General features: G+C 54.7%; 5 protein-coding genes and 4 non-coding genes across 15 annotated transcripts in view; 3 read left to right on the plus strand and 6 right to left on the minus strand.

The window, feature by feature from the left end:
* Nucleotides 1-1,901: 1,901 nt before the first annotated feature.
* On the plus strand, nucleotides 1,902-3,827 carry TLCD1 (TLC domain containing 1). The gene is made up of 4 exons (XM_005888194.3): nucleotides 1,902-2,283; nucleotides 2,602-2,684; nucleotides 2,779-2,861; nucleotides 3,209-3,827. Exons 1-4 carry the CDS (start codon nucleotides 2,090-2,092, stop codon nucleotides 3,590-3,592), a joined length of 744 nt encoding a protein of 247 aa, XP_005888256.1. The 5' UTR covers nucleotides 1,902-2,089; the 3' UTR covers nucleotides 3,593-3,827.
* A 351-nt stretch (nucleotides 3,828-4,178) lies between these two features.
* On the minus strand, nucleotides 4,179-7,162 carry RPL23A (ribosomal protein L23a). The gene is made up of 5 exons (XM_070390359.1): nucleotides 7,013-7,162; nucleotides 6,266-6,449; nucleotides 4,907-5,083; nucleotides 4,435-4,504; nucleotides 4,179-4,240 (listed from the first exon to the last, which is right to left on the minus strand). Exons 1-5 carry the CDS (start codon nucleotides 7,041-7,043, stop codon nucleotides 4,226-4,228), a joined length of 477 nt encoding a protein of 158 aa, XP_070246460.1. The 5' UTR covers nucleotides 7,044-7,162; the 3' UTR covers nucleotides 4,179-4,225.
* LOC138983996 (small nucleolar RNA Z17) lies at nucleotides 4,324-4,394 on the minus strand. Its single transcript, XR_011461357.1, has one exon. It is a non-coding gene; the product is annotated as a small nucleolar RNA Z17 (small nucleolar RNA).
* Nucleotides 4,578-4,651, minus strand: LOC138983988 (small nucleolar RNA SNORD42). Its single transcript, XR_011461350.1, has one exon. It is a non-coding gene; the product is annotated as a small nucleolar RNA SNORD42 (small nucleolar RNA).
* Nucleotides 5,170-5,239, minus strand: LOC138983995 (small nucleolar RNA Z17). The gene has a single exon (XR_011461356.1). It is a non-coding gene; the product is annotated as a small nucleolar RNA Z17 (small nucleolar RNA).
* LOC138983987 (small nucleolar RNA SNORD42) lies at nucleotides 6,534-6,600 on the minus strand. Its single transcript, XR_011461349.1, has one exon. It is a non-coding gene; the product is annotated as a small nucleolar RNA SNORD42 (small nucleolar RNA).
* Nucleotides 7,163-8,487: 1,325 nt separating the features above from the next.
* RAB34 (RAB34, member RAS oncogene family) lies at nucleotides 8,488-12,625 on the plus strand. 4 transcript variants are annotated; one of them, XM_070390355.1, is made up of 11 exons: nucleotides 8,489-8,623; nucleotides 9,292-9,504; nucleotides 9,724-9,815; nucleotides 10,858-10,926; nucleotides 11,014-11,115; nucleotides 11,232-11,296; nucleotides 11,424-11,475; nucleotides 11,658-11,739; nucleotides 11,824-11,914; nucleotides 12,027-12,134; nucleotides 12,216-12,625. In XM_070390355.1, exons 2-11 carry the CDS (start codon nucleotides 9,451-9,453, stop codon nucleotides 12,281-12,283), a joined length of 783 nt encoding a protein of 260 aa, XP_070246456.1. In that variant the 5' UTR covers nucleotides 8,489-8,623; nucleotides 9,292-9,450; the 3' UTR covers nucleotides 12,284-12,625. The 4 variants fall into 4 exon arrangements, with proteins under 4 accessions (XP_070246459.1, XP_070246456.1, XP_070246458.1 ...); XM_070390357.1 differs by having other exon boundaries at nucleotides 8,490-8,623; nucleotides 10,861-10,926; XM_070390356.1 differs by lacking the exon at nucleotides 8,489-8,623 and adding an exon at nucleotides 8,778-8,795.
* A 1,860-nt stretch (nucleotides 12,626-14,485) lies between these two features.
* On the plus strand, nucleotides 14,486-22,719 carry PROCA1 (protein interacting with cyclin A1). 3 transcript variants are annotated; one of them, XM_070390362.1, is made up of 6 exons: nucleotides 14,486-14,945; nucleotides 15,514-15,615; nucleotides 18,304-18,390; nucleotides 20,401-20,533; nucleotides 20,799-20,954; nucleotides 21,056-22,718. In XM_070390362.1, exons 2-6 carry the CDS (start codon nucleotides 15,603-15,605, stop codon nucleotides 21,720-21,722), a joined length of 1,056 nt encoding a protein of 351 aa, XP_070246463.1. In that variant the 5' UTR covers nucleotides 14,486-14,945; nucleotides 15,514-15,602; the 3' UTR covers nucleotides 21,723-22,718. The 3 variants fall into 3 exon arrangements, with proteins under 3 accessions (XP_070246463.1, XP_005888254.1, XP_070246464.1); XM_005888192.2 differs by lacking the exon at nucleotides 15,514-15,615 and having other exon boundaries at nucleotides 21,056-22,717; XM_070390363.1 differs by lacking the exons at nucleotides 15,514-15,615; nucleotides 18,304-18,390 and having other exon boundaries at nucleotides 21,056-22,719.
* Nucleotides 22,720-23,146: 427 nt separating this feature from the next.
* SUPT6H (SPT6 homolog, histone chaperone and transcription elongation factor) overlaps nucleotides 23,147-27,270 on the minus strand; it is a 31,203-nt gene continuing 27,079 nt past the window's right edge. For both annotated transcript variants that reach the window (XM_070390360.1, XM_070390361.1), the window contains exons 33-37: nucleotides 25,571-25,683; nucleotides 25,067-25,144; nucleotides 24,809-24,975; nucleotides 24,174-24,361; nucleotides 23,147-23,926 (exon numbers count right to left, since the gene is read on the minus strand). In XM_070390360.1, the coding sequence (XP_070246461.1) occupies nucleotides 23,740-23,926; nucleotides 24,174-24,361; nucleotides 24,809-24,975; nucleotides 25,067-25,144; nucleotides 25,571-25,683 (733 nt within the window). In that variant the 3' untranslated portion in view covers nucleotides 23,147-23,739. The remainder of the gene's footprint in view (nucleotides 23,927-24,173; nucleotides 24,362-24,808; nucleotides 24,976-25,066; nucleotides 25,145-25,570; nucleotides 25,684-27,270) is intronic.

Raw genomic sequence — 27,270 nt, forward strand, 5'->3', positions numbered from 1 at the left:
CCGGCCCTTGCAGTTCTTCCTTAGACCGGAGGGGTTCCCCGCGCAGGCCAAGAGAGGGTGGGAAGAAAGGACGGATCTCTCTCTGCCCCACTCTGCCCACTCATCACGCTGTTTTCGAAGTACAAGGCAGATTCTCATTAGCACGCAAACGATCAACTACCAAAACTGAACCGAGTCAGCACTCTCGGTCTGTGGGCAGGGTGCAAGGCTAGTTTCGTGTTTGCCTAGGGAGGAACCGGGGAAACCCTGAGCTGTGTAAGTTGATTCACCTAGGGAGGATGCAACACGGTTTCCGGGCTGTCCCGACTGGTGAGCTCTGCGCTCGTCAACACTCTCAATTCCCCAGAGCACACATACAACGCTTGCCGCTGCAGCAGAGTAATCTGACTTAAACACTTAACTAGAGAGGCCCTCCTTGGGAGAAGATGGGAGGGAAGTGGACTGCTACCTGAAAGAATCGGGGAGAGGGAGAAAGATGGTCGTTCGGCTGATAAGAGTTAAAGGGTTCTGCCCAGAGGTAGGGGGCTGGTTAGTACAATTAAGGTCTTGATCAGAAGTGTGTTTAATTTCAGGTCTCTCCATGGCGCCTCCTGCTCATCACGAGCTCCATAGCTCCATAAAAGCTCAGTTAAGGAAGCAGGAAGGATGGTGATGAGCTAAGGGACAGCGTCCCTATTTCTGAGTGGGCGAGGAATGTGAGAAAAGGAGTGTTTATCTTCAGCTCCTTGAAAGGGTGCCCAAACTTATCCACGCGGGATGACCACTAGAAGGGCCCCTCATGACGCACCACCCGCCTCAATCCCCGTCTGGCTCAGGCCGGTGTGGCTGGCGGACAAAGCTGCCCTGAGAGCAAAGGGGAGCGCAAGGGGGAAAACCGCTCAGCCGGGACACTCCGTGCTCTCACCTAGAAACCGATCAGGCCTGGGTTGACCAAGGAGCCCCAGAGGGGTTAATGTGTAACCTTGGAGTCAGCAGGGGAAACAGAGCAAACACCCAAACCTCTTGGCGCCTCAAGGCTTCTGATACTTCTTCCCAGTCACAGCACCTCCGCCCCCTCCGCCCCACCCCCAGCTCTCCACCGCCCTTCTGTTTGCTGAGTCTGGCTAACTCTCCACCCAAAACAATCACCTCTTTTCTTTGGCTGTGGGAGGGGATCCCGCGCCATGGTGAGGATAGGCTGACACCTTGTGGTCGAGAGCTGCCTCTGCGCCAGTCCACTGGGCTGCAGAGTCACTCTAGCGGCCTGGGCAAATCGGCCGTCTTCCCCGCCCCAGCCTCTAGGGAGCGGGGAGAAGCGAGCTGGACTGTCAGGGAGGACTGTGAGTGCCGCGCGGCCCCAGGAGCCCAAGAGCCGGCTGGGAGGAGGGGTGCTGACGGGTTAGTCGACAGTTTCTAGGCACCGACTCGGTGCGGGACGAGGTAGAGGCAGGTAAACGTGTACGTTTTGGGCCCCAAGAAACTAGTGATCCAGTGGAACAAGGTCTGGGCGGAGAGCACCGTCCGAAGCTGGGTACCGGCTGGTCCCTGGGACCAGGGATTAGGAACGTGGATTGTGACGGGTCTGCTCAGCTCCGCTCTGCCCACCAAACAGTTGAAGGCGGAGAGAAAGTTCTCTCAGGAAGCGCCCAGGCTGGAGAGCCGGAACGCCTGGGGAAAGTGTGGCTGCGGGTTAACGAGGCCAAGCGAGCGAAGTGGGACTCCGTCGGCCGTCGGGAGGCGCCAGTGAGGGGTGGCTCGGCGGCGGCGCCCCCAGGACAGCTCCTTTTGACTGAAGTCCGCGGAAGCCTGGCGGGCCCGGGGGGCCGGGGGGAAATGGGGCTATTGCTCTCTGCGCTGCAGAGGCGCCGGAGGGGCGGGGACAGGCGGGTAGGGCGGGGCGGAGCGGGGGCGCGGGCGGCTGGGGGCGGGGGCAGAGGCCGGCGGGGGACGGGAGGAGCGAAGGGGCCTACAAGGCTCTGCCGAAACCGTGTGTGTGAAGTCGGCGGCTGGCAGGACAGGGATCCAGGGTGGACTGGTCCGCGAGGGAGCCCCGTCCCCAAACAGCCGGAGGAGGCCCCCTAGAGGGCGGACAGAGGCAGGGAGGGCCAGCATGCCCCCAGTGCTGGTCCCCGCCCTGCCGCTTCTCCTGGGCGCCACGCTGACCTTCCGGGCAGTCCGGCACGCGCTCTGTCGCCTGCCCCTGCCTGCGCACGTGCGGGCCGACCCCCTGCGGACCTGGCGCTGGCATAACCTGCTCGTCTCCTTCGCGCATTCCATTGTGTCGGGGATCTGGGCGCTGCTGTGGTGAGTGGAGGGCTGGGGGAGTGAAGGTGGCTGGGGATTCCGCTTTCCATCACTCACCGGCGGGCTATGGCCCAGGCAGTCTCACCTGATTCTCGGCTTGGAATGCTGTCCAACCAGGAGCGGCGGCAGCCCCAGGCGGCGCGGGGTGAGGGGTGGGGGCGGGGGAGGGTGTTGTCACCTGGGAAACGGGACACACCTGGGTTTCAGCCAAGCCCCTTCTCGCTCGTCAGCCAATAGTGGACTGGCTACCGTAATAGGATTTGTGGGACCTTTGGGATACTGAAATGATGAGAGCTTGCCTTCTTCACTCTCTTTCAGTATATGGCAGACCCCTGAGATGCTGGTGGAGATTGAGAAAGCATGGTCGCTTTCTGGCTACCTGCTTGTTTGCTTCTCCGCAGGTAGATCTTGCCGGGAGGCATTAAATGGGTGGGGAGACAGGGATAAACTTCTAATTCGGTACCCTTTACAACCTCTCCCCCATCCCTCGGCTAGGGTATTTCATCCACGACACGGTGGATATCGTGATTAGCCATCAGTCAAGAGCTTCTTGGGAATACCTCGTCCACCACGTCATGGTAAGTGAGAAGCTGGGGATGTGGTATAGGCCTGGTGCCTATACCTGAAAGTACCTAACCTGGAAAGTAAAGACCATCTTTTCTAAACCCCATCCCCACCGTGTCCCACATGCTACAGTGCTGAGGGCTTGCAGAATGAGCCCTTGGTTCACTACTTAAAGCCAACAATCATGGCCTTCCAGCCAGAGATCAAGATTTACTACTGTTGAATCCACTGTAAACTTTGTTTCAGAGTGAAGCTATTAAAGGATTTCTTATCCCTCCTTCTGATACCCTGGATATTACCCCTAACTTCCAAGAAAACCGTAGTATCTGGGCCCTAACCCATTCTCTCCCTTGCCTTGTAGGCTATGGGTGCCTTCTTTTCAGGCATCTTTTGGAGCAGATTTGTTGGTGGGGGTGTCCTAACACTGCTGGTGGAGGTCAGCAACATCTTCCTCACGATACGCATGATGATGAAGATCAATAATGCCCAGCATCTCCTCCTCTATCGGGTCAACAAATACATCAACTTGGTCATGTACTTCCTCTTCCGCCTGGCCCCTCAGGCCTACCTCACCCATCTCTTCCTGGGTTATGCTGGCCAGAGGACCCTGGGAACCTTCCTGCTGGCCATCCTGCTCATGCTAGATGTCATGATCCTTGTCTACTTTTCCCGCCTCCTCCGCTCTGACTTCTGCCCCCAGCGCGTCCCCAGCCACCAACACAAAGACAAGTTCTTGACTGAGTGAAAAAGCAGTTAGGGATTTGTGGCAAGGACAGCAACACCACCAAGAACAGCCTCACAGGAATGGAGAAGAGGCTTAGCCCCTCGCCCGAGGTGTTCTGTTGGGGCCAGCCTCCACCAAGCCTGCTCCTACTATTTAAAACACCAATGAAAGAAGGCCTCTGAAGTCCTTGTCCTTTCTTGGGCAAGGGGTGAGGGAAGCGGGCAGACCGGTTGGACGCAGTAGGTGGGTGTGGGGTAAGGTGCTACTGCAAAGCCAGCCAAGCCACACAGCCCTGACATGGATGCTAATGGAACCTCTGGATATTGGTCTCATACCGAGCCTCTTCCAGATAAAGGAAGGCATTCTTGTAAAGCTTCTTGCTTGGCCTCTTACCTCCAGGATGGAGGTCAAGTTGTAGTTGTCCTAGGACAACCAACTGTAATCTGGGTCATAAATCTCTGCTGCAAGTATAGTGAAGTGATATGGCTGAGTGTTCCAACAGGGTAAGTAGACCAAAAGTCTTACCCAACCAAGCCTGGTTACTTAAGTGTGCATGTACCACAGTATGGCCCCTCACCCAAAAATCAACATAAAGACAAGAAGCATATATATAGTGAAAACTTTTATATTTGGAATTAGCCAGCTGGACTCAGTTTAGATGATGCCAATCTGAAAAACAAAAGGGAACTTTGTTACTGGAAGTTGAAATGTGAAGATTAAGAGGGAATGTCACAGTATTTTTAAAAGACAGAGGTGCCGTCAGTCAGTAAAGACTAATCACCGAAGTCAGGCTTTGGTCACTAACAGACACATCATTTGCACCCAGGGAGTGTGTTAAGGAGTTTGTAGCAAAGGAAACTTACTTTGTTGGCAACATCCAAAGCATCATAGTCAGGAGCCAGTCGAACATATGCCTTCTTCTCTCCATCAGGCCTAGGGTGGTGAAGGAAGCCTTAATCCTTGCTGCCCCTCACTGCCCCCATACCCTCTTCCACCCAGACTTCTGATGCATCAGTGGTTCCTTTGTTCATGTCATTTTTTTTTCCCTCACAAATAGTGATTTTTCTCCATCATTTGCACAGAGGGAGTCAGGGAAGCCACTAAACCACAAACCACAGGTATTCTGACATTAACGGTACCTTACTCTAGGGCCTGCTTTTGCCTAGAGGTAGGGGATCAGGAAAATGAGCAACTAACCCCTAAGTCCTAGAGACAGGACAGCTGACGTTCTGGGAAGCCTACTTTGGACCCCAAAAGCAGCATCAAGGAATTTCTTGCCATTTAGGTGACAGAGGCCCTGGCCTCCTCCCATCCCACAGGGCCCCACTCACCTACCTGATCAGAGTATTGACCTTAGCCACGTCAATGTCATAGAGCTTCTTCACAGCCTGTTTAATTTGGTGCTTGTTGGCCTTGACGTCCACAATGAATACCAGTGTGTTGTTGTCTTCTATTTTCTTCATGGCTGACTCGGTGGTGAGGGGGAATTTGATGATGGCATAGTGGTCAAGTCTGGGAGAAAGGTAAAACGGGGTCACCTGGCGTGGGCCCAGTAAAAGGATGGGCCCTTTTTTGGAGCCCAAGGCTCAAAGGGCCCAGGTGTATCAGACAATGACAGCAATCATTTCTGTCAGACTTTGGTCGCTGAACAGTGTCATCACATGCACCCTGAAACTTGGGGACCTGGAGCCTTGGCTTAGTGACATTTCAAGAGCTTTCATCCTTTTAAGAGATTAAACAATCATCTTTGAGTTCCAACCCTCTTCATTCTTTACCTGACCTCAACATTCCTGAGGAGCAAATTTCTAAAAGAAAGGTGAGACTTAAGAAGTTAGAAAACCAAACCCAAGAGCAAAGTTAAGACTATGGAATCTTGAAATCCAGGCTAGGGTGCCTAAGAATGTTGGTGCTTCACTATGAGGCTGAATTGACTGTTTTTCCCTGTTTTGGTTACTGAAAACTGGCTGGTAAGCCATCAATTCTTGAGAGCAACTTTTTATTTATGGCTTAAAGTTACAATAGCCCCTCAGGACATAGCTTTCCCTCTGAAATTTAGAGAAGCAAAGCTCTGTTTGCCTGGGTATACTGTCCTCTTTTGAAGATAGAGATCAGGTCTCAACCTCTCATCACACTAAATTCTAGGTGCAAATGGGGGTAAAAGTCCTTTTCTCTGTGGACACAATCTACTCTCCTGCCTTTTTCGTAGGAAGCAATGGTTAAATTACCTTTGGTGGTAACCACTACCATGGCTCTACTCTCAACTGTGCTCCTTAAGGTCAGTTATCACCAACAGTGTGACACCAAAACACTCATGTACCCTATCCTTTTGCCCACCCCCCCTCCCCGACCATTCCTTCAGTGTAAACATTTGGGAAAGTAAATGAAAAGAAGCTGCTATATACTGCTGCAGGCCTTCACTGTCCAATACAGGTCCCTAACCTGGAACTCTTAAAGATTTCAGTCCCACTTTATACTCCCCAGAAAGTAAACCACATATGAAACAATCTAACAATTGACTAACTTTGACAATGACTCTGGGTTGTTTTAAATATGGCATTAATCTCATACTCCCGTTAGACAAGCACTCTAGGTACCAACATGATTTTGAGAAGCCATACTCTATGTTTGGTAAATTTCCCAATTACCAATGGAAGATACCCAAACATCTTTTCATAAACAAGGGGCAGTACTGACTTGTTTCTCCTAGGGGCGCTCTTCCGAGGGTATTTGGGCTGCCTCCTGAGCCGCAGTGTTTTGGGCCGCCGGAAGGTGGGCGACGTCCGGATCTTCTTTTTTTTGTGGCTGTGGACACCTTTCAACACTGCTTTCTTGGCCTTCAAAGCCTTTGCTTTGGCTTCAGCTTTAGGAGGAGCAGGGGCTGAGAAAAGCAAAGAAAACGAGGGTGAAGGATTTAGAAATCACTTCTGGCCTCAAGACCGGTAGTGGGCGTCCCAGGCCACACGTGCATCAGTGGTTCCTTTGAAGACATCACAAGTCTCAGGAGATTAAAATTTTTCCATCATGTGCACGATTCTAGGACGAACTTGGGATGAGAAAGAAACTAGCAATGAACGAACGCTTGGCACTTACTAGAATGTGAACTAGTAGTTTTGTATATACCATTGCACAGCCACCCATTTAACGTGGGGTCAAACAGTTGAGAGTATTGATTCCGTACAGGTCTAGGAAACATGGAGCTTCCCAGAGCCGACGACCCGGCTGTCCCTGGCAGGCGGTACAGGCCAGGATTGCCTCCCCAACCCCCTTCACTAGAGCCCCAACCATGCGGCTAGGCGTACGCGCTCCTTAGCGTTGCCGAAACGCGGGAAGCTGCTCCGGAGCAGACACCGCAAGGGTTAGCCCAGCCGTCGTCCTCCCAGTTCATTCACTCTGCGGGGACCCTGGGCCAGTCAGCTGTTGATCCCCAGCCCCAGCACACACCTTCCTTCTTCGCCTTCGGCGCCATCTTCATGAAAAGGGTTTCCGAGACTTGGTACCACGGGCTTATAGCGCCAACTCTCACCGAAGACTCGCGATACTTTTTACTTAAAGCTGATTGGACAATCTGCAGCGCTGCGCCCGCCGGGAATGGTAGTTAGATTTTTATTTCCTCGCGAGAGAGACTAAGCTAGCGCCACCCCGCCGCTTGTCAGACCCTAAATCTTCTTGGGGGTTGTAGTTTTTTGGAGACACGCGTTTATTTTCAGTGGTATAACCTGCGGCTGCGCGGATCTGAGCGCTTCGCATCTTGAGCAACTTTAGGGAGGAGGATTGTGTGCTTGTGTGCCTGAAGCGATTAAGTCGCTTCAGTCGTGTCCGACTCTTGGCGACCCCATGGACTGTAGCCCGTCAGGCTCCTCTGTTCACGGGATTCTCCAAGCAAGAATACTGGAGTGGATTGCCATGCCCTGCTCCAGGAGATCTTCCCGACCCAAGGATCGAACCTGAGTCTCTTACGTTTGCCTGCACTGGCGGGCGGGTTCTTTACCACTAGCGCCACCGAGGATGAAGGATTGCAGTTCCACTGCAAACTGGAATTAATACTGTAGTTAGATTGACTCAGTAGAGTGAAGCAAAATTCTAGAATGTTAGAGCAGGATTTGTCCAGTCCAACTTTGTCAGACAACATCTGTGGAAATTGAGGTCGAGAGAGGGGAGAGGACTTATTTATAACAGGGTGATTAGTTGGTCGAGTCAGGCAGAAGGGAGGAGCAAAGTGTCAGAGGAGGTGGTCACATTTCCCCTCTTTACCTGTGACAGCATTCATGCGTCTTCCCGGGAATCTTTTCGAAGAGACTACCAATATTCCAAACACTCAGCGCTCAGATTTCTCCAGAATATGCTCGTTCTTCTTGGGAATGATTTCATTCACAGTCCCCTCCCCTTAAATAGTTTTCCTTTCCTTGCTTATCTTTGCATCCCCAAATTCAGTTCCATGACACACGTAAAGCTTTAGTAAACGCTCAGGTTTTAGCTTCTTTGAGGGACTGCTTACCCGCCCCATCACAATACCTTTATGCCCTCCCCCACCTCTCTCGGAATCAGAGATTCCCTTTGAAGGTGAGATTTACCGTGTGCTACCCCCTCTTCTAGCCTGCAGACTGCAAAAAGGAAAAGTCCTGGGGGAGCGGGGGTAGATTCCATTGGGATCGGAGCGAAGAAGGCCCGTGCCAAAGTAGAGTCCCCAGGTCCCAGAACGGTGACCCCCCCCCCAAAGGAGGAAATTCTCGGTCCCTTAGACCTCCTTTATCCTCCATCAAGGAAGGCAGCTTGATCTTCGGCCCCCCAAGGCCTCCAATCTACACGGCAGCCTTGGAGGAAAAGGCACCAGATTCGGACACCTCTCTCCTCGGTGGGTACCTCGTTCCTACCCTGGCATCGCCACCTCCCAGGGCAGAAGGGCGAGCGGGAGCAGACCCTATGAGTCATGTCCTAGGCCTGCAGTTGACGAGGGAAGCGCCGCCTCTCCTAGGGCCCCTTCTCTCCCCCTTTCCCCTCCTGCTGCCAGATGCTGCGCAGCGATCGCCGATTCCCCTTCACCAGTTCGGCGGGGTAAGGGTCCCCTTGGAGGCTCCTCCCAGCACAGGAGATGCTGGGGAGAGACTTGGGGGATCCTGCTCTCGGCAGGTTGCAACCTGGGTGAGGGCGGACCCGGAGCCCTGGCGAGTCAGTCTGGCAGGGGAGCCTGACCTGGGGCAGCACTCGGGGAAGAGAAGAGGGGGAGGTAGGGGCGGGCAGCGAGGCCGGGAGTTGCCGGGAGAGGGGCAGGGGGCGGCCCTTTTCCAGGAATTTCCGGGGATCAAGTTACAGCGTTGGCGGAGGGAGAGCGGAGTGGGACGCGAGGCCCTGCGGCGGACTGGGCCCCTCGCCCCCTCCTGCAGCAGTTCCTCGGCCGCACGGTGGGGTCCGTGCACACACTGACCCCGTGTGGCGGGGCCGCTCAGCGCCCCCCGGCTGCTCTGTTATGGTAGGGCCGCCTCAACCCCGAGTTGTCGTCGGGTCTCCACGGCCTCGAGTTATCGTAGGAACTATCCGACCCCGAGTTATTGTAGGGTCTGCGCGGACTCGGGTCCCCCCGGACGGGACTCCCCGCCCTCACTTGGAGGCCGAGGGGTCTCCCAGGCCTCGAGTCGTCCTAGGGACGCCCCGGGCCCGGGTGATTGTGGGTTCGCCCCGGCCCCCGGTGATTGTCTCATCCCCGTGGCCCGCGGTGGTCGTAGGTTCCCGGAGGCCACGGGCTCCCGTAGGCTCCCCGTGGCCCCGAGTTATAGTCGGGACCCCTCGGTCGCGGGTGATTGTCGGGTCTCCACGGGCCCGGGTCGCCGGGGCGCATCAGGCCTCCGCGCCTTCTCAGGGCGCCCCGCAAGGACGCAGGCAAGATGAACATTCTGGCGCCGGTGCGGAGGGACCGCGTCCTGACGAAGCTGCCCCAGGTAGGCGCCAGGGCCACGTCGGGCTTCGGGCGGCGGTGGGGGTGGGCCGGGAGGCGGCGGCACCGGACCGGGCTTGGGCCCAACCCTGCCGCCCTGCTAGGCCAGCTGCTTCTGGGTGGTCCGTTCCCCACCCCCACCCTCCCGCCCCGCCCGGGGCCGCTCGGTGGCGGGCTGAGGGCCAGGAAATGGGTGAGTTCCATTCTCTTCCACTCCACCCAGTGCCTGAGGAAGGAGGCCGCTTTGCACGTGCACAAAGACTTCCAGCCCCGCGTCACCTGCGCCTGCCAGGAGCACAGGACAGGCACCGTGGGGTGAGTTAGAGACACCCGGAAGGAAGAAATGGAGTCCCAGGAAACCTGCAGTCAAAGCAAGGGTGCAAAGCCAAGAGCTGCAGGCTCCATTTCGGTCCCTGCCAGCCACACTGTTCCCCCTTAGCGTGCCCCTGTGCTCCTCTTTCTTCCAGCTGGCTCGTGGCAAGTCCTAAGAGATGGGGTTGGGTAGGAAGGTGGCAGTTGAATTCCTGACACAGGGAGGGGGTCCAACTTAAGGCTGTGGTCACCAGCTTAGCTTCCCACACTCCATCTATTTGGCCTCCAGGACAGTGAGCTGTCCTAGAGGGATAAGTCCCATTGTGGGTTTAAAAAAAAAGAGAGATAATACTATTAACAGTTGCCACCGTTAATTGAGCATGTACTGTGTGCCAGGCAGTGTGTTGCGTATAATTATTGTCTTTTATTAAATGGAAAATACCACTTTTAAGTTGTATCCTGGGGAGGGAGGGAGAGATGTTGGAATGTATGTGTGTGTGTGTTGAGGGGGAGGGGGTTGTTGGGTTGTTGTTTGGTCACTTGGTGGTGTCCAACTCTTTGTGACCCCATGGTTCCTCTGTCCCTGGAATTTCCCAGGCAAGAATACTGGAGTGGGCTGCCATGTCCTTCTCCAGAGGATCTTCTCGACCAGGGATCGAACCTGGGTCTCCTGCTTGGCAGGCAGATTCTTTGCTGCTGAGCCACTTGACCAGTCCAGAATATAGGACATTTATTTCATTTTAACCTTCACAACAACCCAATAAAATGTGTGTTAAATCCCCACTTAACAGATGTTGAAACTGAGGCTCAGAGAAGCTAAGAAACTTGTCCTGAGTCACACAGCTAGTAAGTGAGAGCTGGGATGCAAAATCAGTCTCTCTGATACTGAGGCAGAACCACTCCTCCCTAGCACATCTGTTGAGGCCTGGTGTTTATGGTAATCTCAGCCCAGGAGCAGCTCCCTTTGTGGACCTGCCTGGGAGCACTGGGGCTCCTCTGAGTGAAGGAGCTAGAGCTCACTCTTCCCGCCCACTCTTGTGTCCAGCAGATTTAAGATCTCCAAGGTCATTGTGGTGGGCGACCTGTCGGTGGGGAAGACTTGTCTCATTAATAGGTAAGAGGGTGCTGAAGCTGAGGGGGGTGAGCCCAAGCCTAGCCAGGCAGACTGGGCTCAAGACCAGAGCATCTGGTGCCCGCTCAGGTTCTGCAAAGACACCTTTGATAAGAACTACAAGGCCACCATCGGAGTGGACTTTGAGATGGAACGATTTGAGGTGTTGGGTGTCCCATTCAGTCTGCAGCTGTGAGTTCTTTCCCCACTCCTTCCCGCCCTTGGTTCTCCCAGCACCTGTTCCCCACCTCAGCCCCCAGCACCACCCTACCCCACACATACCTGTGTTCTCCCCACCTTCCTCCCAGCTGGGACACCGCTGGACAGGAGCGGTTCAAGTGCATCGCATCAACCTACTACCGAGGAGCTCAAGGTAAGTACCAGGGTGAAGTGAGGTAGGTGGGTACACCTGGCCTCTAGCCTAGGGCTGGAGGGATTGTGGAAATGAGCCAGTAGCATCTTCCCCAACAATCTGCACCCGTTTTCTGCCACTCTTCCAGCCATCATCATTGTCTTCAACCTTAATGATGTGGCCTCCTTGGAGCATACCAAGTAAGTAAGCATGCTGAACTATAATGGGGGCTCTGAGAAGAGAATGTTCAAAAAGAGGCAGGTCAGGAGTATGGAAGGGAAGGAGAAGAGTGCATTCAGGACCAGAGGGAGCGTCATTGGGCATAGAAGTGGGGGGAGCCTATCTGGCTCCCTCATCCCTTGCTGTCCACTGTCTATGGCAGGCAGTGGCTAGCTGATGCGCTCAAGGAGAACGACCCTTCCAGCGTGCTTCTCTTCCTCGTGGGTTCCAAGAAGGACCTGAGTGTGAGTGTGCCAGTGGTGGGGGAGGACTTCACATCTCGACAAGGGAAACCCCATGCCCAGCATCTGACTCTGACTTTCCTTCAGACTCCTGCTCAGTATATACTGATGGAGAAAGATGCACTCAAGGTGGCCCAAGAGATGAAGGCTGAGTATTGGGCAGTCTCATCTCTCACTGGTGAGTCAGAGGCACCTGGCCTTCCTGCCTGCCTTGCCTCTCACTCCTACACCTCCAGCTATGCCCCTCGGCCTGGAACCACCCCTGAGCTCCTATCTGCTCCCTGTGTCAGGTGAAAATGTCCGGGAGTTCTTCTTTCGTGTGGCGGCGCTGACCTTTGAGGTCAACGTGCTGGCTGAGCTGGAGAAATCGGGATCCCGGCGCATAGGGGATGTTGTCCGTGAGTGCCCACCTGGACAAGGGTGGCAGAGAGCTCAGGGACCCTCCATCCTTGCCTCACTTATTTCTCACCCTTCTTCAGGCATCAACAGTGATGACAGCAACCTCTACCTAACTGCCAGCAAGAAGAAGCCCACGTGTTGCCCATGATGGGTAGAGGACTGTCCAGAGACTGCCCGCCCTGGGGCACTGTGCCACCTTGACTCCCCCAGAACTCAACCCCTGGACATTTGCACTGACTGTTTTTCCAGACCAAAGAGCTGCCTCTCGGTGGCAGTATCCCTGGAGAGGTACTTGGGACCATGCTAGTCACTTCCTGCCCCCAGGCACCGTGTCAAAACCTGGATGCCCCTCTCTCTCCAAGGTGCCCAGTGCGGGGAGGTAAGAGGGCCCTGCTGCTCTTACTCAGCTGCTGGGCCCTCTAGGTTTCAGGATGCTTAATGGTCCTAGTCTCACACTATGCCTTATGCATTAAAATTTCTGTTATTAGCAGGTTAGGGTCTGGAGTCCTTTGTGGGGGATCAGGGATGTGGAATGGGCAGGGCTATATGGTCATCTTAGGACTGGAGCCTTCTGCTGCGATTCTGGCCATCTTGGCCTCTGGGCAGGACTCAGGCAGGCTGGGAACTCAGGGACCATGTGTAGAGGGATGCACTTGGCCCTCACTGGATAACGTCTGAGTGACCTTTGAGATCTTTAAGAGCCCTTTTCCTTTGGTCCCTTCCCGGAAAATGTCTCCTGCTACTTGGTGCTTATACGTAAGTCTACCATTGGATACTTTTTTTCACCTTCTTCCTGCCTTTTAAAAAATACTTCTCTAAGAAGTATTTTTTTAGAGTATGGAACACAGTGAAAAGTGAGTTTTGGGTGCTTTGTTGGGTTGAACAGAAGGCCCCGGAAGGTAGAGGGAGGGCTCTTACTTAGATGTGCTGATAACATCTAACTATATTAGTGATATAAATAAAATTATGAGTAGCACATTTTTATATTTTAAAACAGTTAAAAACTAAATTGGATTAAAAATAAGACATTTTTCCCACTTCAAAAAAAAGATATGCTCTAAGCAGGAGGATCTGCATTTGAAACCTTGCTGTACATGTTGGACATTCAGACAAGTCACTTCTGCTCTGTGCCTTAGTTTCACCTCTATTGTTATTATTTTCTTTTGTGGGGAATGTGTGCTGAGCGGTTTATGGGATCTGAGTTCCCTGACCAGAGACTGAACCCAGGCCACGGCAGTGAAAGACTGGAATCCTAACTAGGACTGGGGAACTCCCAGTTGCCTCCTCTGTAAAGGAGGAGCACGTTCATCATTCATTTCACGGATGAAATAAGATAAAGCACTAATACATACATGCATGCTGCTGCTGCTGCTAAGGCGCTTCAGTCGTGTCCGACTCTGTGCAACCCCAGAGACGGCGGCCCACCAGGTTCCCCCGTCCCTGGGATTCTCCAGGCAAGAACACTGGAGTGGGGTGCCATTGGGCGCATGCTAAGTCGCTTCAGTCGTGTCTGAGGCTTAGCCACCCCATGGACTGTAGCCTGCCAGCTTCCTCTGTCCATAGGATTCTCCAAGCAAGAAGACTGGAGTGGATTGTCATGCTCTCCTCCAGGGGATCTTCCCAACCCAGGGACGGGTTCTTTACCACTTGCGCCACCTGGGACAGCTTAAAAACCTTAACTATTATAATAACAGTTTGGGTGAAGAGTGACCAAGAACCTGGCTCCCCATTGATATCTGACCCAGAGCCAGAGATTGGCTGGAACTGTCTCAGATATTTGGGCCGCGAAAGGAAGGACACCTGTGGCCTGGTGTCATCATCCTAAGAGGCCAAGACAGGAACATCAATTCTAGTTCCCAGTAAGCAACCCCTCTGTCCTTTGCTACCGTTCTTACCTGCTACGCTATTCTGGAAGTTGGCTTTTCTGCACACTCGCCCTTCCCCTTCCTCGCTCCTCCGACTCCATGTTGACATCTATATTGGGCAGTATTTGCCACTGGAACAGGGAGCCCCATAGAAGTAGGAGGGGGTGCTTGGGGTGGGGGCCGTCGCGGGGCTTGGGATCCGGTATCACGTCTTCTTTCGCTGGGCTCCCGTGGAGGGGCCTGCTGGGGGAGAGAAAGAGCGAGCCCGGCCTCCCGCCAGGGAAGGAGAAACCCTGAAATCCTGGATGGAGGACTGGAGACTGATGGGAGTAGCTCCCCAGGCGGACACGCACGGACCCGAGTGCAGATTGGGGGCGGGGCTAAGGGCTGCGGCTGGGTTCGGAAGGATTGGGAGGGGCCGGGAGGTTGAGAGAATGGCTGGGGCGGGGCTAAGAACGGGGTTGGGGCGGGGCTAGGTTCTGGGGGTAGGACTAAGCCGGGAGCAGATCTGGAGAGGAACTAGGGATGGGACTGAGGGCAGGGCCTGAGCGGCCGAGCTAAAGTTTAGGCCTGAGATACGGGGGAGGTGCTAAGATTAAAGTGGAACAAAGAGAGAGGGGCCCGGAAGGAGCTAGGAGGCCCCGGATGAAGAGCGCCGCTGAAGCTCAGACTTGGGCTAAGACAACGCAGCCTAGAGCAGAGGGAGAGGGGAGACTGGGCAAGCATGAGGCGGAGTTAAGGACCGGACTGGGGCGAAGCTGAGATTGGGGTTTACAGTGGGCTCGGCCAAGCTGAGGTTCAGGGTTGGACTTATGCGTGGAAGAGTCTTGTAGAGACGAAGAACTAGACCGAGAGATATGTGGGTCAGGACGACACTGAGGATTGAAAGGTGGACTAAGGAAAAAACTGAGGACGATACCAGCTCGTGGGATGAGAGCAGCACGGGTAAACAGGGGGCGTGGCAGATTAGGGGAGGGCTTTCAGCTGGGGGGCGTGGCACGGGGGACTGGCCTGAGAACCCAAGGAGGGGGTGGAACCTGAGAGCCCGACGAAGGAGGCGGGGCCAAAGGCTGACTGGGGCGGAGTTAGGGCCTGGGGGCGGGCTCACTCGAGACTTGGACCAATGATTGAGCAATAGGGACAGGAGAGCTGGAGAACCGCTTGCGGGTTGGACTGGGGTCGTCTGGTTTGAGCCAGAACTACGACCTCTAGTTGTAGGGGTGGAAGGCATTGCTGTGCCTCAGCCGCTAAGCAGGAAGTGGAGGGTTTGGCTGGAACCCTTGGTCCAGTCGCTGGGGTTGGGGCCGGCGGTTCCATTGACTTTAGGGCAGGAAAAAATCTGGAAGTTCCACTAGTGACGTCACAATCGCCTCCAGAGGTGGGCGGGGCCAGGGCGGCATTTCCAAGGAAACCGGAGCTGCCCTGCCTAGCTCCCTCTTCCCTCCTTCCCTTCCTTGATTTTTCCCTCCCTTCCTTCCTCCTTCCCCCCTCCCTACCTCCCTCCCCCGTTCAGCTGCTCGGGCGCCCGACCTGGAACCCTAACCCCTGTGCCGCAAGGGCAGGGGGAGCTCCTCAGCTCGCAGGACTGGGAGGACTGTACAAATGAGCATCACCTGTGAGTTTTGAGTTAGGTCCCTGTACCTCGATTAATGTCCTGCTGAGAGACCTGAAGTTTCCCTCTTCCTTTTAAGCTCTCTCTCATTCAATGTCACTCATTCATTATGGGGTCTCCCCTATGGCCATCTTCAATCACTTCTGCTGCAGGAGCTCCAGATTGCTGCTTCAGCTGGAAACTAGAGCAGATTGTCTTCCTCAGATCTGAGGCGGGTTATTAAATCCTTCCCCTTGGCGTTAGAGTTATGACCGTCAAGGCTTCTTGGGGATACGGGGGAAGGGGCGGTTAGTCAGTGGACCCTGCATATAAGCCTCTTCCATAGTGACTCTGTTGAGAGCAAGCAGAGTTTGAATCCTGATCCTGGCTCAGGTCACTCTGGCCTGACCTTTAGGGTCCAGGCTGGATAAAAGAGGCTGTGGAGTCAGGATTGAGTAAAACCAGAGGGTGAGGAATTGGCTGTGTTAGAGGTGAAAAGCAGTTGTAGTGGGAAGTGATAGCTGGCAGGACAGGTTTTGGATAGGAACCACAAGTAGAGAGGCTGAAAGAGCATAGACTATGGAGCCAAGAAAATTGGATTTGAATCCTACCTCTGTCATCTATTAACTTATTTTTTTGGATAAGTTACTTATTGTAAGTCTCTGTGTCCCCATCCATAAAATGTGCTTTGGTGAGGATTTAGAATCAATGGCATATTTTAAAAGCCCAGCACAGTGCCTGACCCTGGAAAAATGCTCATCCAAGGTCAATTTTCTTTCCCCAGAAAAGTCCCCAGATTTGAACCCTGGACAGAATCTCCAATGCCACAGCTTCTTGTGGCACCAGTAGGCCTTTATTTTCTTCTACTCATGTGTTCATTCAGTCAACCAACTGGGGGACCAGTTATGTCATGATGGAGAGTTTGCACCTCATCCTGAAGGTAGTGGAATGCTATTAAAGAGGAGGAACGTGGTGAACCAGTTTGGCTGCATCGTGAGGAGTGGATGTAGGGAGTGAGACAGAAGTTAGGGAGGCCAGGTGGGAGGCTACTCCAGCTGTCTGTGTCAGAGATAACTGATAGGTCTGAATCAGTCAGACGTGGGGACAAGCAAGCATGGCAAGACTTGGTCATTGAGTTGGTGAGAAGTGAGGCAAAGGATGATCCCTAGATTTCTAGCTGAGGTGTCCGTTGCTCTCTGAAATGGAAGTTACAAGAGACAGTGTTTCATGAAGGGTAGGGAGAAGATGGTGGGTTCATATGACATGTGCTGGTCTGATGTTTTGAGAATATCGGAGAGGACATAGGCTATGTGCTCAGGAAAGCAGTATGCATTGGAGATCGAGATTTATGTCATTTTATTAGTGGATGTTGAAACCATGGAAATGGATAACATTATCCAAGACAAGCCTGTAGAGTCTTCTGAGAAGGAGGCCAGCAAAAGAACCCTGGTCATCACCAATTTAAGGAGTACAGGCCAGCAAAGAAGTTAGGAAAGAATTAAAAGCTAGGAAGGAAGAAAGAGATGAGAGGTGTGTCATGAGAGCCAAAAGAAGAGTCTGCAGAAGAAAGAGGTTGATTAATCAACAGCGTCAGTGAGATGAGACAAAAAGAAGGTCACTGGGTTTAGCTATTAGATCACTGGTGGCCTTTGCCTGGGCTATTCTGATAGAAGGGCAGGGATGGCTGCCATGCTGTAGTGGCTGGAGAAGACAAAGGTCAAGACACTGAAGGTAGGGACTGGGCCTTCTTTGCTGGTAGGCCGCCTAGTGAAGCTGTCCAATACATCTGTTAAATGAGGAAGTGAAAAGGAAGAAGGGTGGCTATGCAGTTACATAAGGAGAAATAGGGTTCACAGAATGTTTTGTTTGAAAATGTTCATAGCCTGTAAGAAGAAAAACAAACATGAAAGAGGCAGAAGTGAGCATTCTGTCCAGGACCTGGAGTTCAGACGCTTGGGCAAGGAGGAAGGAGGGACACTTCCCCAGGCTAGAAGTCGATGGGGGTGGGAGCAGCCAGGGATGAAGCCCACGCAATGATGTGTTGAGAGCAGCAGTCGCGGGGTACAAATTTCCGGGGAAGCATTCATAGTTTCATTCATTTGAGCATTTCCTGTGCCGTGGAAAACAGATAGAGCTGACCAGAGACCTGTAGAAGGATGACCAAGTACCACTGAAGGCCCAGCAGAAGTCCCAAAGCAATCATCTCCTTTCCTTAAGCAGGACTCAGTCCGGTACCCTCAAAGGACAAAGCTAATTGTAGGAAGGAAAAGGAAGTGCAGACTTTACTCTGTGGTTGCTGATGGAGCTGCTGTCGTGTTGGAGTTTCGTTTGGGGACACCCTGGGACAATCCCTTCCCTGAAACTGTCCCTTCTTACCTAGACTCTGGCTCACTCCTCTTCTTCCCTCCAGATCCTACTCCTATTATGCTTCTTCCAAGAAGCCCCGTGCCCCCAATTTCAGTGAGTGTCCTTGCTCCCACAGGCTTTCCTCCCCACCCTGTCCCTCCCTATCAGGGTCTGCCTCACACCATCCTGAACTGTTACAGACTGTGTCTCCTCTCCTCATCCCCTCCCCCAGCCCCTGTGGAGAGCAGGGACTATTGTCTTTTAAAGGCTGCATCTCCTGGGGGCTGTCCCTGGAGCTTCTCCGGAGCCGTTTTCTGAGTGAATGGAGTGGGGAGGGGCTGCTGCTACCTCTGTGTACTCTCTCAGATATAAACAGGTTGCCCAGCTGGGGGAGAGGACACCTGCTGGCTAGTGTGGAGTCCAGCACAGATGCTTCTACTTTATCCTCTGAAGGTGGGTCCTCCTTCAAGTGGGGGCGGGGTGTGTGGAAATCTCTGGCCCCAGGGGTTAGGCAGGAGGGAGGGAGGTGTTTGGTCCTGAAAGGGTCACCTAGCTGCCCTACCCCAGCCCCTTCTCGTGCCCCGCAGAGAGTGCCACCCCTTTCCTTTGTACAGCCCTTTATGGTGCACAAATATCTTTGACACATGTGAACTGAGTCCTCTCAACAACCCTGCAAAAGGGGCATTACCATCATTCCATTTTTGTGAGTAAGGAAATGAAGGCTCAGAGAAGTAAAGTAACTTGCCCCTAGGTCACCCAACTCAACTTGGACTCAGGCCTGACTACAAATTCAGGGCAGTTGCCACTCTGCTGCCCTTTGCTGCAGTTCAGCAGTGCTGGAGAAACCCTAAGGCAGTGGTGATGGTGTTCCAAGGTCCTGCCTCCCAGGCAGGACTCTTATTCCCTCGCCTTGGCGCGTGGGAGGAAAGGAAGCACAAAGGGAGGCCAGGAAGTGGATCCGGGCGGTGTGTGGGGGGGGTGGGGTATGGGGGACCCAGGCCCCAACAGCCTGGTGGGGGGAAGGGAAGGGACAAGGAAGGTGGGGGAAGGCTCAGACCAAGCTTCTGTCTCACCTCTCAAGTCCTTTAAGGTCACCTGGAGTAACTTTAAGGCCAGCCTGAGTTAACTGCTGGCTGGAGGCCAGTATGAAGTCTTGCTCCAGTTCTACCCCGTGTCAGGGCTGGATAAAGGCACAGTCCTCCTGGCCTGTTCTGAGGGAGTCAGCCAGCCACAGCACCCCAAGCCAGGCAGCCCTGGATCTCACGAGTACCTGGAGCCGAGGTTCAGGGGGAACCTGCAGGAAGGTGCCCTGTCCCTTTGTGGGCTTATGTTATAGATGGTGGCCCAAGGATTACGCCACTGGGGCCTTAGGCAGGGTCAGAGGTGAGGCAGTGCGAGCGAAGGCTGGGCGAGACCAGTGTGCCTACAGGCTTGATGCATCCTAGCAAAAGAGGTAGGCATCTTTCCTCGGGGGCCTCCCCTAATTCCAGTCATCTCTTGGCAGCTTCTCCCCTGTGCCCCCTACAAGGTTGTTCAAGTTTGTGGCTCTAAGGACTGGGGAGAGAATGGATGGGGAATGGGAACTTGATAAGGAGGGAACAGGGAGTCTGAGAAAGGGGAAACAAGTGAGGGTGAGACAGGCATTGCAGGGAGAAGAGGCTTAGAGAAGAGAGGAAGAAGAGACAGAAGCCCAGGGGCATGACACGGCAGGGGTGGTGGGGGGTGGCGCTCAGTCAGGCTCCTCCCTGGCTCAAGCCGGCCTGCTCTAGCAGGGCCCTGGGGCTGAAGCGGCTTCAAAGGCTGGGAGGGGCGGGACATCGGTCTCCCCTCTGGGCCTGTGCTGAGTGGAACCAAAGATGCCACTGGCTCCCCTCGGCCCTCCACTCCCCGAGTTACTCTGCGCACACAGGGTCAGCTGACAACTCTGAGCACTGGGTGAGGGGCAGGTGGGAGTCAGTGGAGGGTCCTGGGAAGGTGGGGGTCCCATAGAAGGCAGGGGAGGGGAAGAGGCAGGTGTTACCAGATAGCATGGGGCTGGTGGGGACCTTGGTGAGACACTGTCCTGGAAGTCTGCAAGGGGCAGGCAGATTCACATGCAATGGGCTGGGGAGAGGAGAGGCTGAGACCTAGGTGCTGTTGGGCTGAGTTACTGCTACCAAGCAGTAACCAAGTTACTGTCCAAGTAACAAGGACAGTTGTGTATGCGTGTGTGGGTGGATGGCCCTGGCAGTCCAGTAGGGTTAGGACTCAGTGCTTTCAGTGCTGGAGCCCTTGGGTTCAATCCCTCGTCGGGGGAACTAAGATCCCACAAGCTGCACAGTGAGGCCAAAAACAAAACAACTGTGGGGGAGGGAGGGTGGTAGCAGCAGGGGAACCCGATGAAACCTTTAGATTGAGCTGTGAGAGGGGAGATCCAGGTGTGCTGCCGTGGACGCCTTGTGACCCAGGCCCTTCCCGCCTCAGGTGAATTCAAGAACACCGACAGGTGCTGCTGGAAACACAAGTGTGCTGGGCACATCGTCCGCCCCTTCTCCCCTGACTGTGTCCACCACGACGTGCACCTGCACTCTCTCAGCCACTGTGACTGTGACTCGAGGTAAGGCCCCCTCCTCGGGAGACCAACAGCCCAGGAGTCTCTCCTGGGCAGACCCAGGCCCAAAATGTCCACTGTGGTTCCCCGTGTCAGCTCTGCCCTCCCGGCCCCAGCTTTGTAAGCCCGGCTCTGCTCCAGGGGCCGTGGGGAGGTCTTCCCGCAGCCTGGGCTGGGCACAGTGGAAGCCTGCTGTCCCTTAGGCTTCTCGCTCTGGGCCCCTGGGGAGTCATGGAGGCATGGGAGCCAGGCTGAGCCCCCTGTATGGCAGGCTGAAGGACTGCTCAGAGAAGACGAATAGCAGCTCTGGAGATGTGGGCCCAACCTGCTCCCGAGATGTGGACTCAACCTGTTTCGACATCATCCGGTCCCCATGCTTTGAACTCATCCCAGAGGAAGAGTGTGTGGAGCGGTTCTGGTACGGCTGGTGAGTTCTGGCAGGTGGAAAGGGGGCACTGGCCCCCACATTCTGTCAATCACCTTGCTCTGCTCTCCTCAATCATCTTTCCCTGCCCCCCTTCCTCAAAGGTGCAAGAGCTACAGGCCTGTCTCCGTGGCAGTGATCCACCACCCCATCCACCATGAGTGTGGGGCAGATGACCTAAACCAAGAGGAGGAGGAGGAGGAGGAAGAGGAAAGCAAGCCTCCCATCCCGACCCAGGTGGGACCCACCCCCACTGACTCCCCCACCGACACAGGCATGAGCATGATCACGGGTGCCCCTGACTCAGCAGCTCCCATCACCATCTGGCGTTCTGAAAGCCCCACTGGGAAGTCCCAGGGCAACAGGGTGATCAAGAAGATAAAGAAAAAAAAAGAGAAAGACAAGGAGGAGGAGACGGACGAAAAGGAAAAAGCAAAGGTGAAGAAAAAAGTCAAGAAGGGCAAGTTGATGAAGAAGAAAAGCCCAGTTAAATCGGAATCACCTCCGGACTTAAGCCGATCGTTAAGCCCAAGAGAGCTGGCCAGGATGTCAGAGTCCAGCCCAGACAGCCGGCAGGATCTGGAGAGTGAGGACAGTTACAATGACCCTGGGCGGGAGGAACCCTCCAGCGAGGATATTGTGGAGTCTTCATCACCCAGGAAGAGAGAGAAGAACGGGGTCCAGGTCAAGAAGCCCGGCTTGAAGACCTCGCCAGTCAAGAAGATCAACAAGAGGAGATCTCCCCCAGCATCAAACCCCAATCTCAGTTGAGGCGACCAGGGTGAAGAATAAATGCGATCAAGCCTGTAGCTGACCCCCTGCTTCTCTCTCCCTCCAACCTGGCTACTTGTGGGGGCAGGGGGCGGGCTCTGGGCATGGCTGGAGCCAAAGGGCTAAGGGGCTGCGGGGGTTTCTGAAGGGCGGTCCATCTTTCAAGAGAAGTCCAGAGAAGGTAGGTGGGTGGGCAGGGAAGGGGCAGAGCCCGTTTCTCTGTAATATCCTAGGTCCAGGCACAACTGGGTGGGAAGGAGACAGGTCTGTGTGAAATCGACCTGGTGAAGGGCAGTACTGTGTGCAGTGATACCCCTAATAAATTGAACCTTTTAACCCACTCTGTACCACCGTGCCTGGCCTTTCCCTGCTCTTAAGTGGCCCTGGGGAAGGTGCTGGTGGCATTGAAGGGAACACAATCTTCCCAGCTGGTTGGCTCTGCTCCCGCTCAGCCCTTCTTAACTGTCCCCACCCTCCCTTTAAAAGATTTAAATTTATTTTTTTTGGCTGCACTGGCTCTTTGGTGCTGTGCTCAGGCTTCTCATTGTGGTAACTTCTCTGGTTGCGGAGCATGGGCTCAGTGGGATCTTCCCAGGCCAGAGATAGAACACATGTCCCGCACATCGGCAGGCATCAGGCAAGTCCCCCTTCTAGAAACCTTTTATACTTAAGGGAAAGGAACTGAATTCCTGTCAGAAGGCAAGCCCCTCCCCCCAACTCCTGCCAAGAAACAGCCAAAGGGATCTTGAATGAAGACGTCAGGTGGGAAGCCCACCAAGTATGGGCAGCAGTCCTCAGAGAAAAGGGAGGGGAAAGCCTTGCTTTCCCAGGGCCGTGAGACAAGACGTGAAGGAACACAGGAAGATCAATTCAGAACTAAAGAGGAAGCGGGCTAGACGAAGGGGCCCTCACCAGGACTGTGTGGGCAGGATCAGGTGAGTGTAGGGCCTGTCCTGGGGCGACTCACATAGAGGTCAGATCCCAAGGCCCAGTCAGCTAAAAGTGGGGAGAGGCGTAGGGCTCAAGTGGAGAAACCCAGATTGACTTCTGGCCTCTCCCCGGCATGGCAGAGAAGACCAGAAGGTGGTGGATGGGGTGGCCGTGTGAGAAGCAACAGCTGTGCAAACATTTACTGAGGTGTGATGAGGTCCCAGCCCCCGGACTGACCGTCACACCTTTTATCTCAGTCCTCACAGCTGCCCTGCTGAGGCAGGTATCCTTGTCTCTGTGTTACAGACAAGAAAGCTTGCTCAAGGACACAGTGCTGTGATCCTAGGCGGTCTGATGCAGAAGCCACCTGCTCCTCTGTGAGTCACCACCTCTCTGAAGGCCTGGGGTCAGGGGGGCCTGCAGAGCTCCCAACACAGCTTTGAAAGCTCCCCCTCAAGAGCCGGAGACTTGGGAGAGAGAGGCTTTGTCAGGTGCTCTGTAGAAACACTGTTTATTCAAATGACAGGCAGGAAGCGGCGGCAGCAAGGGGTGAGGGCAGCCAGGTGGGGGCTGGGCAGGTCAGCACTGCTCCCCTACATCCCTCGTCATCCTGCTTTGACGGCCACCCTGCTGTTGGCACCAGGGTGGAAGTACTCGTCCTCCTGTCCCAAACTGAATAAATAGCATCCCTCTCCCCACGAGCGCGGGGGAGACTCGCGTGCTGAACTTGGCCCCGCCGCAGCCCAGAGTCAGGGGAGGGCAGAAGCCCAAAATGGCTTGTAGGGAGCAGAGCACAAAACTCCACTCTCACCTTCTTCTTCCTCTTCTTCCTCCCTGCCACACGCCGCTCCCAGCCTGGTCCCAGGACAGGCAGTCAGTGACGGCCTGGAGGAGAGGATTGTTGCCTAGCGCACACTGAGCTCAAGTTCGCAAGGCCATCTAGCCTGTCGCCCATCCAGGCTGACCACCAAAGAGAACGTCAATTCACGCCACTTTATGGACAGAAAAGGAGGGGCAGGGAGTGAGGCAGTGGGCAGCCAGGTCTCTCCCAGCCTCAGAGGTAACCAGAGTCCTAGGAGCAGGCGCCCTACCGATCCATCTCGTCCAGGAGTGGGGTGGCATCGCCAGCAATAGACATGGGGGTGCTTTCGATCATAGGGCTGGGGGAGGGCCGAGGGGTCAGCCGCTGCTTCTGTTTCCGCCGCTCCGCCTCCTTCTCTTGCAGCCACTGTTCTGCCATCTTGCCCCAGTCGATGGCTGCATGGCTGTTGGACCTGGAGGGAGAACCAGGGTGTGTGATAAAGGACTTGACTCGGCCTGCGGCTCGCCAGAAGAAAGCCCACCCCGCAGTCCCCGGGAGCCTCCATTCCCGCAGAGATGGATCTCACATCTATGGACAGCAGTATTCTTCTGGCTCCTCCCAGAGCCTAGTCCTCCGGGGGACACCACCTGGCTTACGGTTGTCAGGAGACCCAGAGCGCCCACCTCGACTAACGACCTGTCTACTGTTGGTGTACTCACTTTGGCTGCTGCTGCCGTTGCCGGGAGCTGGAGGAGGGCTGGGGCTGGGCCTGGGCAGACTGTGGGGTGGTGCTGGCCTGCAGCTGGTGGTACTGTGGCGTGGTGATGGGTTGGCTGGGCGTTGTGTAGGAGTAGCTGGGGGTCATTAGTGGTGTGGCCACTGGCTGCTGGGCTGGTGTTGGGAATACCTGGAGAAGGGTGACAGTTGAGTTTAGGTTGGGTTTTGTGTTTATTTGCTCTTCTGGTAAATTTCTGACAAGCTGAAAATCTGGGCTCTGCACAAAGCCTTCCAGCTGACACTCTCCTGAGCAGGGTGTGATTCTGAGCAGCTGAGGCAGGCCAACAGCAGGGCCCACCACTTGACCACTGGAGTCTAGAGGCTTGAGGGCTCGGGTTCCAAGATCCCAAAAGACTCCGTGGAATGGTCATGGCTTCTCTTACTCCCCTTCCCCTCAGTTGGCCCGAGAACAAGGAACACCTACTAGAGACAGCTCCTGATGCTGTGGCAGTCCCACCTGCTGTGGAGGCCCTTGTGGTGGGCCCTGCAGAGCCCAGTCTACGGACACAGGCTAGTGAAGGATGACCTTTCACCCTTCCCCACCCTCTGCAGGGCTTTTCTTCCCCAGGCCACGTACGTGGTAAGCGCTGCTGCCCCCTCCACTGCCACCGTAGCCATACTGGCTGGAGGCCCACTGCGCTGGGGTGGCATTAGGGTTCTGGCCCTGGCCCGTCACAGCAGCAATGGCATTGAACATCTGCGAGGTCATGTTCTGGGGCAGGGCGTTCACAGCCCGTGTCAGATCTGTAAGCACAAGAGGTGGAGATGGGCACGTTAGGGCACAGCCCTTCCAGCTCCATCCCTCTCACCCCCAGGCCTGGCATGAGCTCCTTACCTGCAAGGTTGATGTTGGCTGGGGTAGCATTGATAGAAGCAGGTGTTCGGGTCCTGCTGCTGCTACTGGGGGTGATACCTACAAGAAATGGCCCGAGTGAGAAGTCTCTCCAGAAACCTATTTCCAGTTTTACGTTACAACTTAGGGAGCTGGGAGAGGTACCGAGGTGGGTGCAAAGAAGGGCAGCTGGGGGAATTCCCTGGCAGTCCAGTGGTTGGAACTCTTGCCTTTTCACTGCTGAGAGCCTGGGTTCAATCTCTGATCAGGGAACTAAGATCCCACAGCTGCACAGTGTAGCCAAATAAATACATAAGTTTTAAAAAAAAAAGGGAAGCTGTATAGGCAAAGAGAATGGAGGGCCTTCCTGATGTGAGGAGGAGGGAGTTGGAGTTGAGCTACAGCGGCAGCCTAGGCCTCCCCTTCTGCCAGAGTTAGGGTCTGTCTCCACTCAGTGCTCAGCTGTCCCTCAACTACACTCTGGGAGTCACAGAGAGCAGAGCTCACCTGGCACAGGATCCTGATAGTGGTCCTTAAACCATCTGAAAAGGCCGTTCACAGTGGGGAAGACTTGGCCCCGGTACCGGAATCCTTCTGGAGTCACAGTTACGTATTCTATCCTGGGATTTTGGAAGGAAACATGCATCAGATCCCACTTGTGGCCAGCTGCGAGCGAGTGGCCAGAGCAGATCTCCACCACGTGAAGCAGCCGCACTGGGTGCGAGGCGGAGGAGAGATAGAAGAGCCAGTCCCTGGCCCTGGAAAAGGAGGCTGCACTCTGGCGAGGCGAGGAGGCACAGAGAAGCCCAGACAAGGCCTGGAGTCAGCAGCCCCAGGTGTGCTCTCTACAGGCTGCCACAAGGCTCGCTGGGGGCCGGTCACCACCCTGGGCTGCTGTGTGACGGCACCACACAGCCGGCGAGGGGGATACAGACATCAGTGTTGGGGTGGGGGGGGCTTCCCGGGCAGCCAAGCACAGTGGTCCATGAGCCGAATGAGGTCCAAGTGCCTCTTGAGGGTGGCTGGTCGGTCCTCATTTAACACTTTGCAGAGCAGAGAGTAGATAAGAGGTTCTGGGTTCAGATCCAGTTCCAATATTGGCTCTGCCAACTCACCACCTATATGATTTTGTACCAAGTTACTGAAGTGAATCTCAGCCTCATTTGTGAAAAGAGGATGATAACACTTAAATCTATAGCGGTTAACCTACGAGCAATAAACAAGACAGAGTGTGTAAGGCACTCATCGCAATACTGAGAACGGATTGTGATCAATAAAGCACAGCTGTCAACAGCCAGTGCTAAGTATGTCAATGTTCTCACTCAGATGAAGATGAAACCTGCTTCTTGCACCATAAGGAGTCTGTGACCCTTTCCATGGGAAGCTATCACGTGGCCTCTGTCCCTGGTTAAAGTCCTCTGTTCAACTGCTCCTCATGGAACAGTTTCCAACCCCCACGTGGATGGCAGCCCTGGCTGCCATCTTCTGGAAGCACGCTGGCGAATCAGAAACAAGCACGATATTCCAGAAGTGCTCAGGACGGTGCAGGGTTCAGAGCTGCTTGTCCTCTGAGCACCTCCTAACGGAGCCCACTCTGGGCATCATGTGTGCGTGCGTGGTCCAGGACTGAGAGCAGAGAAGCACAGACTGAGGCCAAGATGGCAGCGGGATGTGGGAGTGCAGAAGGCAAGTCTGGCCATCAGTCTGGGTAACAGACACAACAAAGGAGGTTGAGGGAGAAGGACTTGGTCTGGTGCAGTGTGAGTGCTGGAGGGACGCGGATATTGGAATACCGAGGGAGGCCAGCCTGGCTGTCACACACAGAAGGGAGCAGAGCAGGCCGGCGACTGGAAAAAGAGATGCCCTCCAAGCCTACCCCACCTTCAGCACACGCTCACCACAGCAGCAGGGAGCCACTGCTGAGGGTAAAGGCCCTGGTGAGGGTGAAGCGGAGGACAGAGCAGCGTGTTGGCCCCCATCTCTGCCCGTCGGGTGGAGAGAGGGTCCAGTGGTTTCCATCACTCCCTGGCAGGGAGAAGAGGTGAAGGGACCTCCTCTTTCACTCGGTTGATTAAAGCACCTTTCTCATTCAGTCTTTGCCTTTTGCCTCTAAAGCATCACCCTCTGTCCCCACCTCCAACCTCCAGCTCCACTCGAAACAGGAAGAGGGGAAAGGCAGTCAAGCAGAACCAGAGAGAGTACTGTTC

Source organism: Bos mutus, chromosome 19 (genome assembly GCF_027580195.1).
Source record: "Bos mutus isolate GX-2022 chromosome 19, NWIPB_WYAK_1.1, whole genome shotgun sequence".
Classification (NCBI taxonomy): domain Eukaryota; kingdom Metazoa; phylum Chordata; class Mammalia; order Artiodactyla; family Bovidae; genus Bos; species Bos mutus.

What these genes read in the sequence shown, in the direction of transcription:
- RPL23A (XM_070390359.1), bottom strand. Translation starts at nt 7,043, where the DNA reads ATGAAGATGGCGCCGAAGGCGAAGAAGGAAG. An exon ending in GCCGAAGGCGAAGAAGGAAG is followed by an intron (nt 6,450 to 7,012) that starts GTGTGTGCTGGG and finishes TGCTTTTCTCAG; the next exon opens with CCCCTGCTCCTCCTAAAGCT. An exon ending in AAGGTCAATACTCTGATCAG is followed by an intron (nt 4,505 to 4,906) that starts GTAGGTGAGTGG and finishes TCACCACCCTAG; the next exon opens with GCCTGATGGAGAGAAGAAGG.
- PROCA1 (XM_005888192.2), top strand. Translation starts at nt 14,858, where the DNA reads ATGTGGGTCAGGACGACACTGAGGATTGAAAGGTGGACTAAGGAAAAA. An exon ending in TTCTACTTTATCCTCTGAAG is followed by an intron (nt 18,391 to 20,400) that starts GTGGGTCCTCCT and finishes TTCCCGCCTCAG; the next exon opens with GTGAATTCAAGAACACCGAC. An exon ending in GAGCGGTTCTGGTACGGCTG is followed by an intron (nt 20,955 to 21,055) that starts GTGAGTTCTGGC and finishes CCTTCCTCAAAG; the next exon opens with GTGCAAGAGCTACAGGCCTG.
- RAB34 (XM_070390355.1), top strand. Translation starts at nt 9,451, where the DNA reads ATGAACATTCTGGCGCCGGTGCGGAGGGACCGCGTCCTGACGAAGCTG. An exon ending in CTACTACCGAGGAGCTCAAG is followed by an intron (nt 11,297 to 11,423) that starts GTAAGTACCAGG and finishes CCACTCTTCCAG; the next exon opens with CCATCATCATTGTCTTCAAC. An exon ending in GCCTCCTTGGAGCATACCAA is followed by an intron (nt 11,476 to 11,657) that starts GTAAGTAAGCAT and finishes TGTCTATGGCAG; the next exon opens with GCAGTGGCTAGCTGATGCGC.
- TLCD1 (XM_005888194.3), top strand. Translation starts at nt 2,090, where the DNA reads ATGCCCCCAGTGCTGGTCCCCGCCCTGCCGCTTCTCCTGGGCGCCACG. An exon ending in GGGATCTGGGCGCTGCTGTG is followed by an intron (nt 2,284 to 2,601) that starts GTGAGTGGAGGG and finishes ACTCTCTTTCAG; the next exon opens with TATATGGCAGACCCCTGAGA. An exon ending in ACCTCGTCCACCACGTCATG is followed by an intron (nt 2,862 to 3,208) that starts GTAAGTGAGAAG and finishes CTTGCCTTGTAG; the next exon opens with GCTATGGGTGCCTTCTTTTC.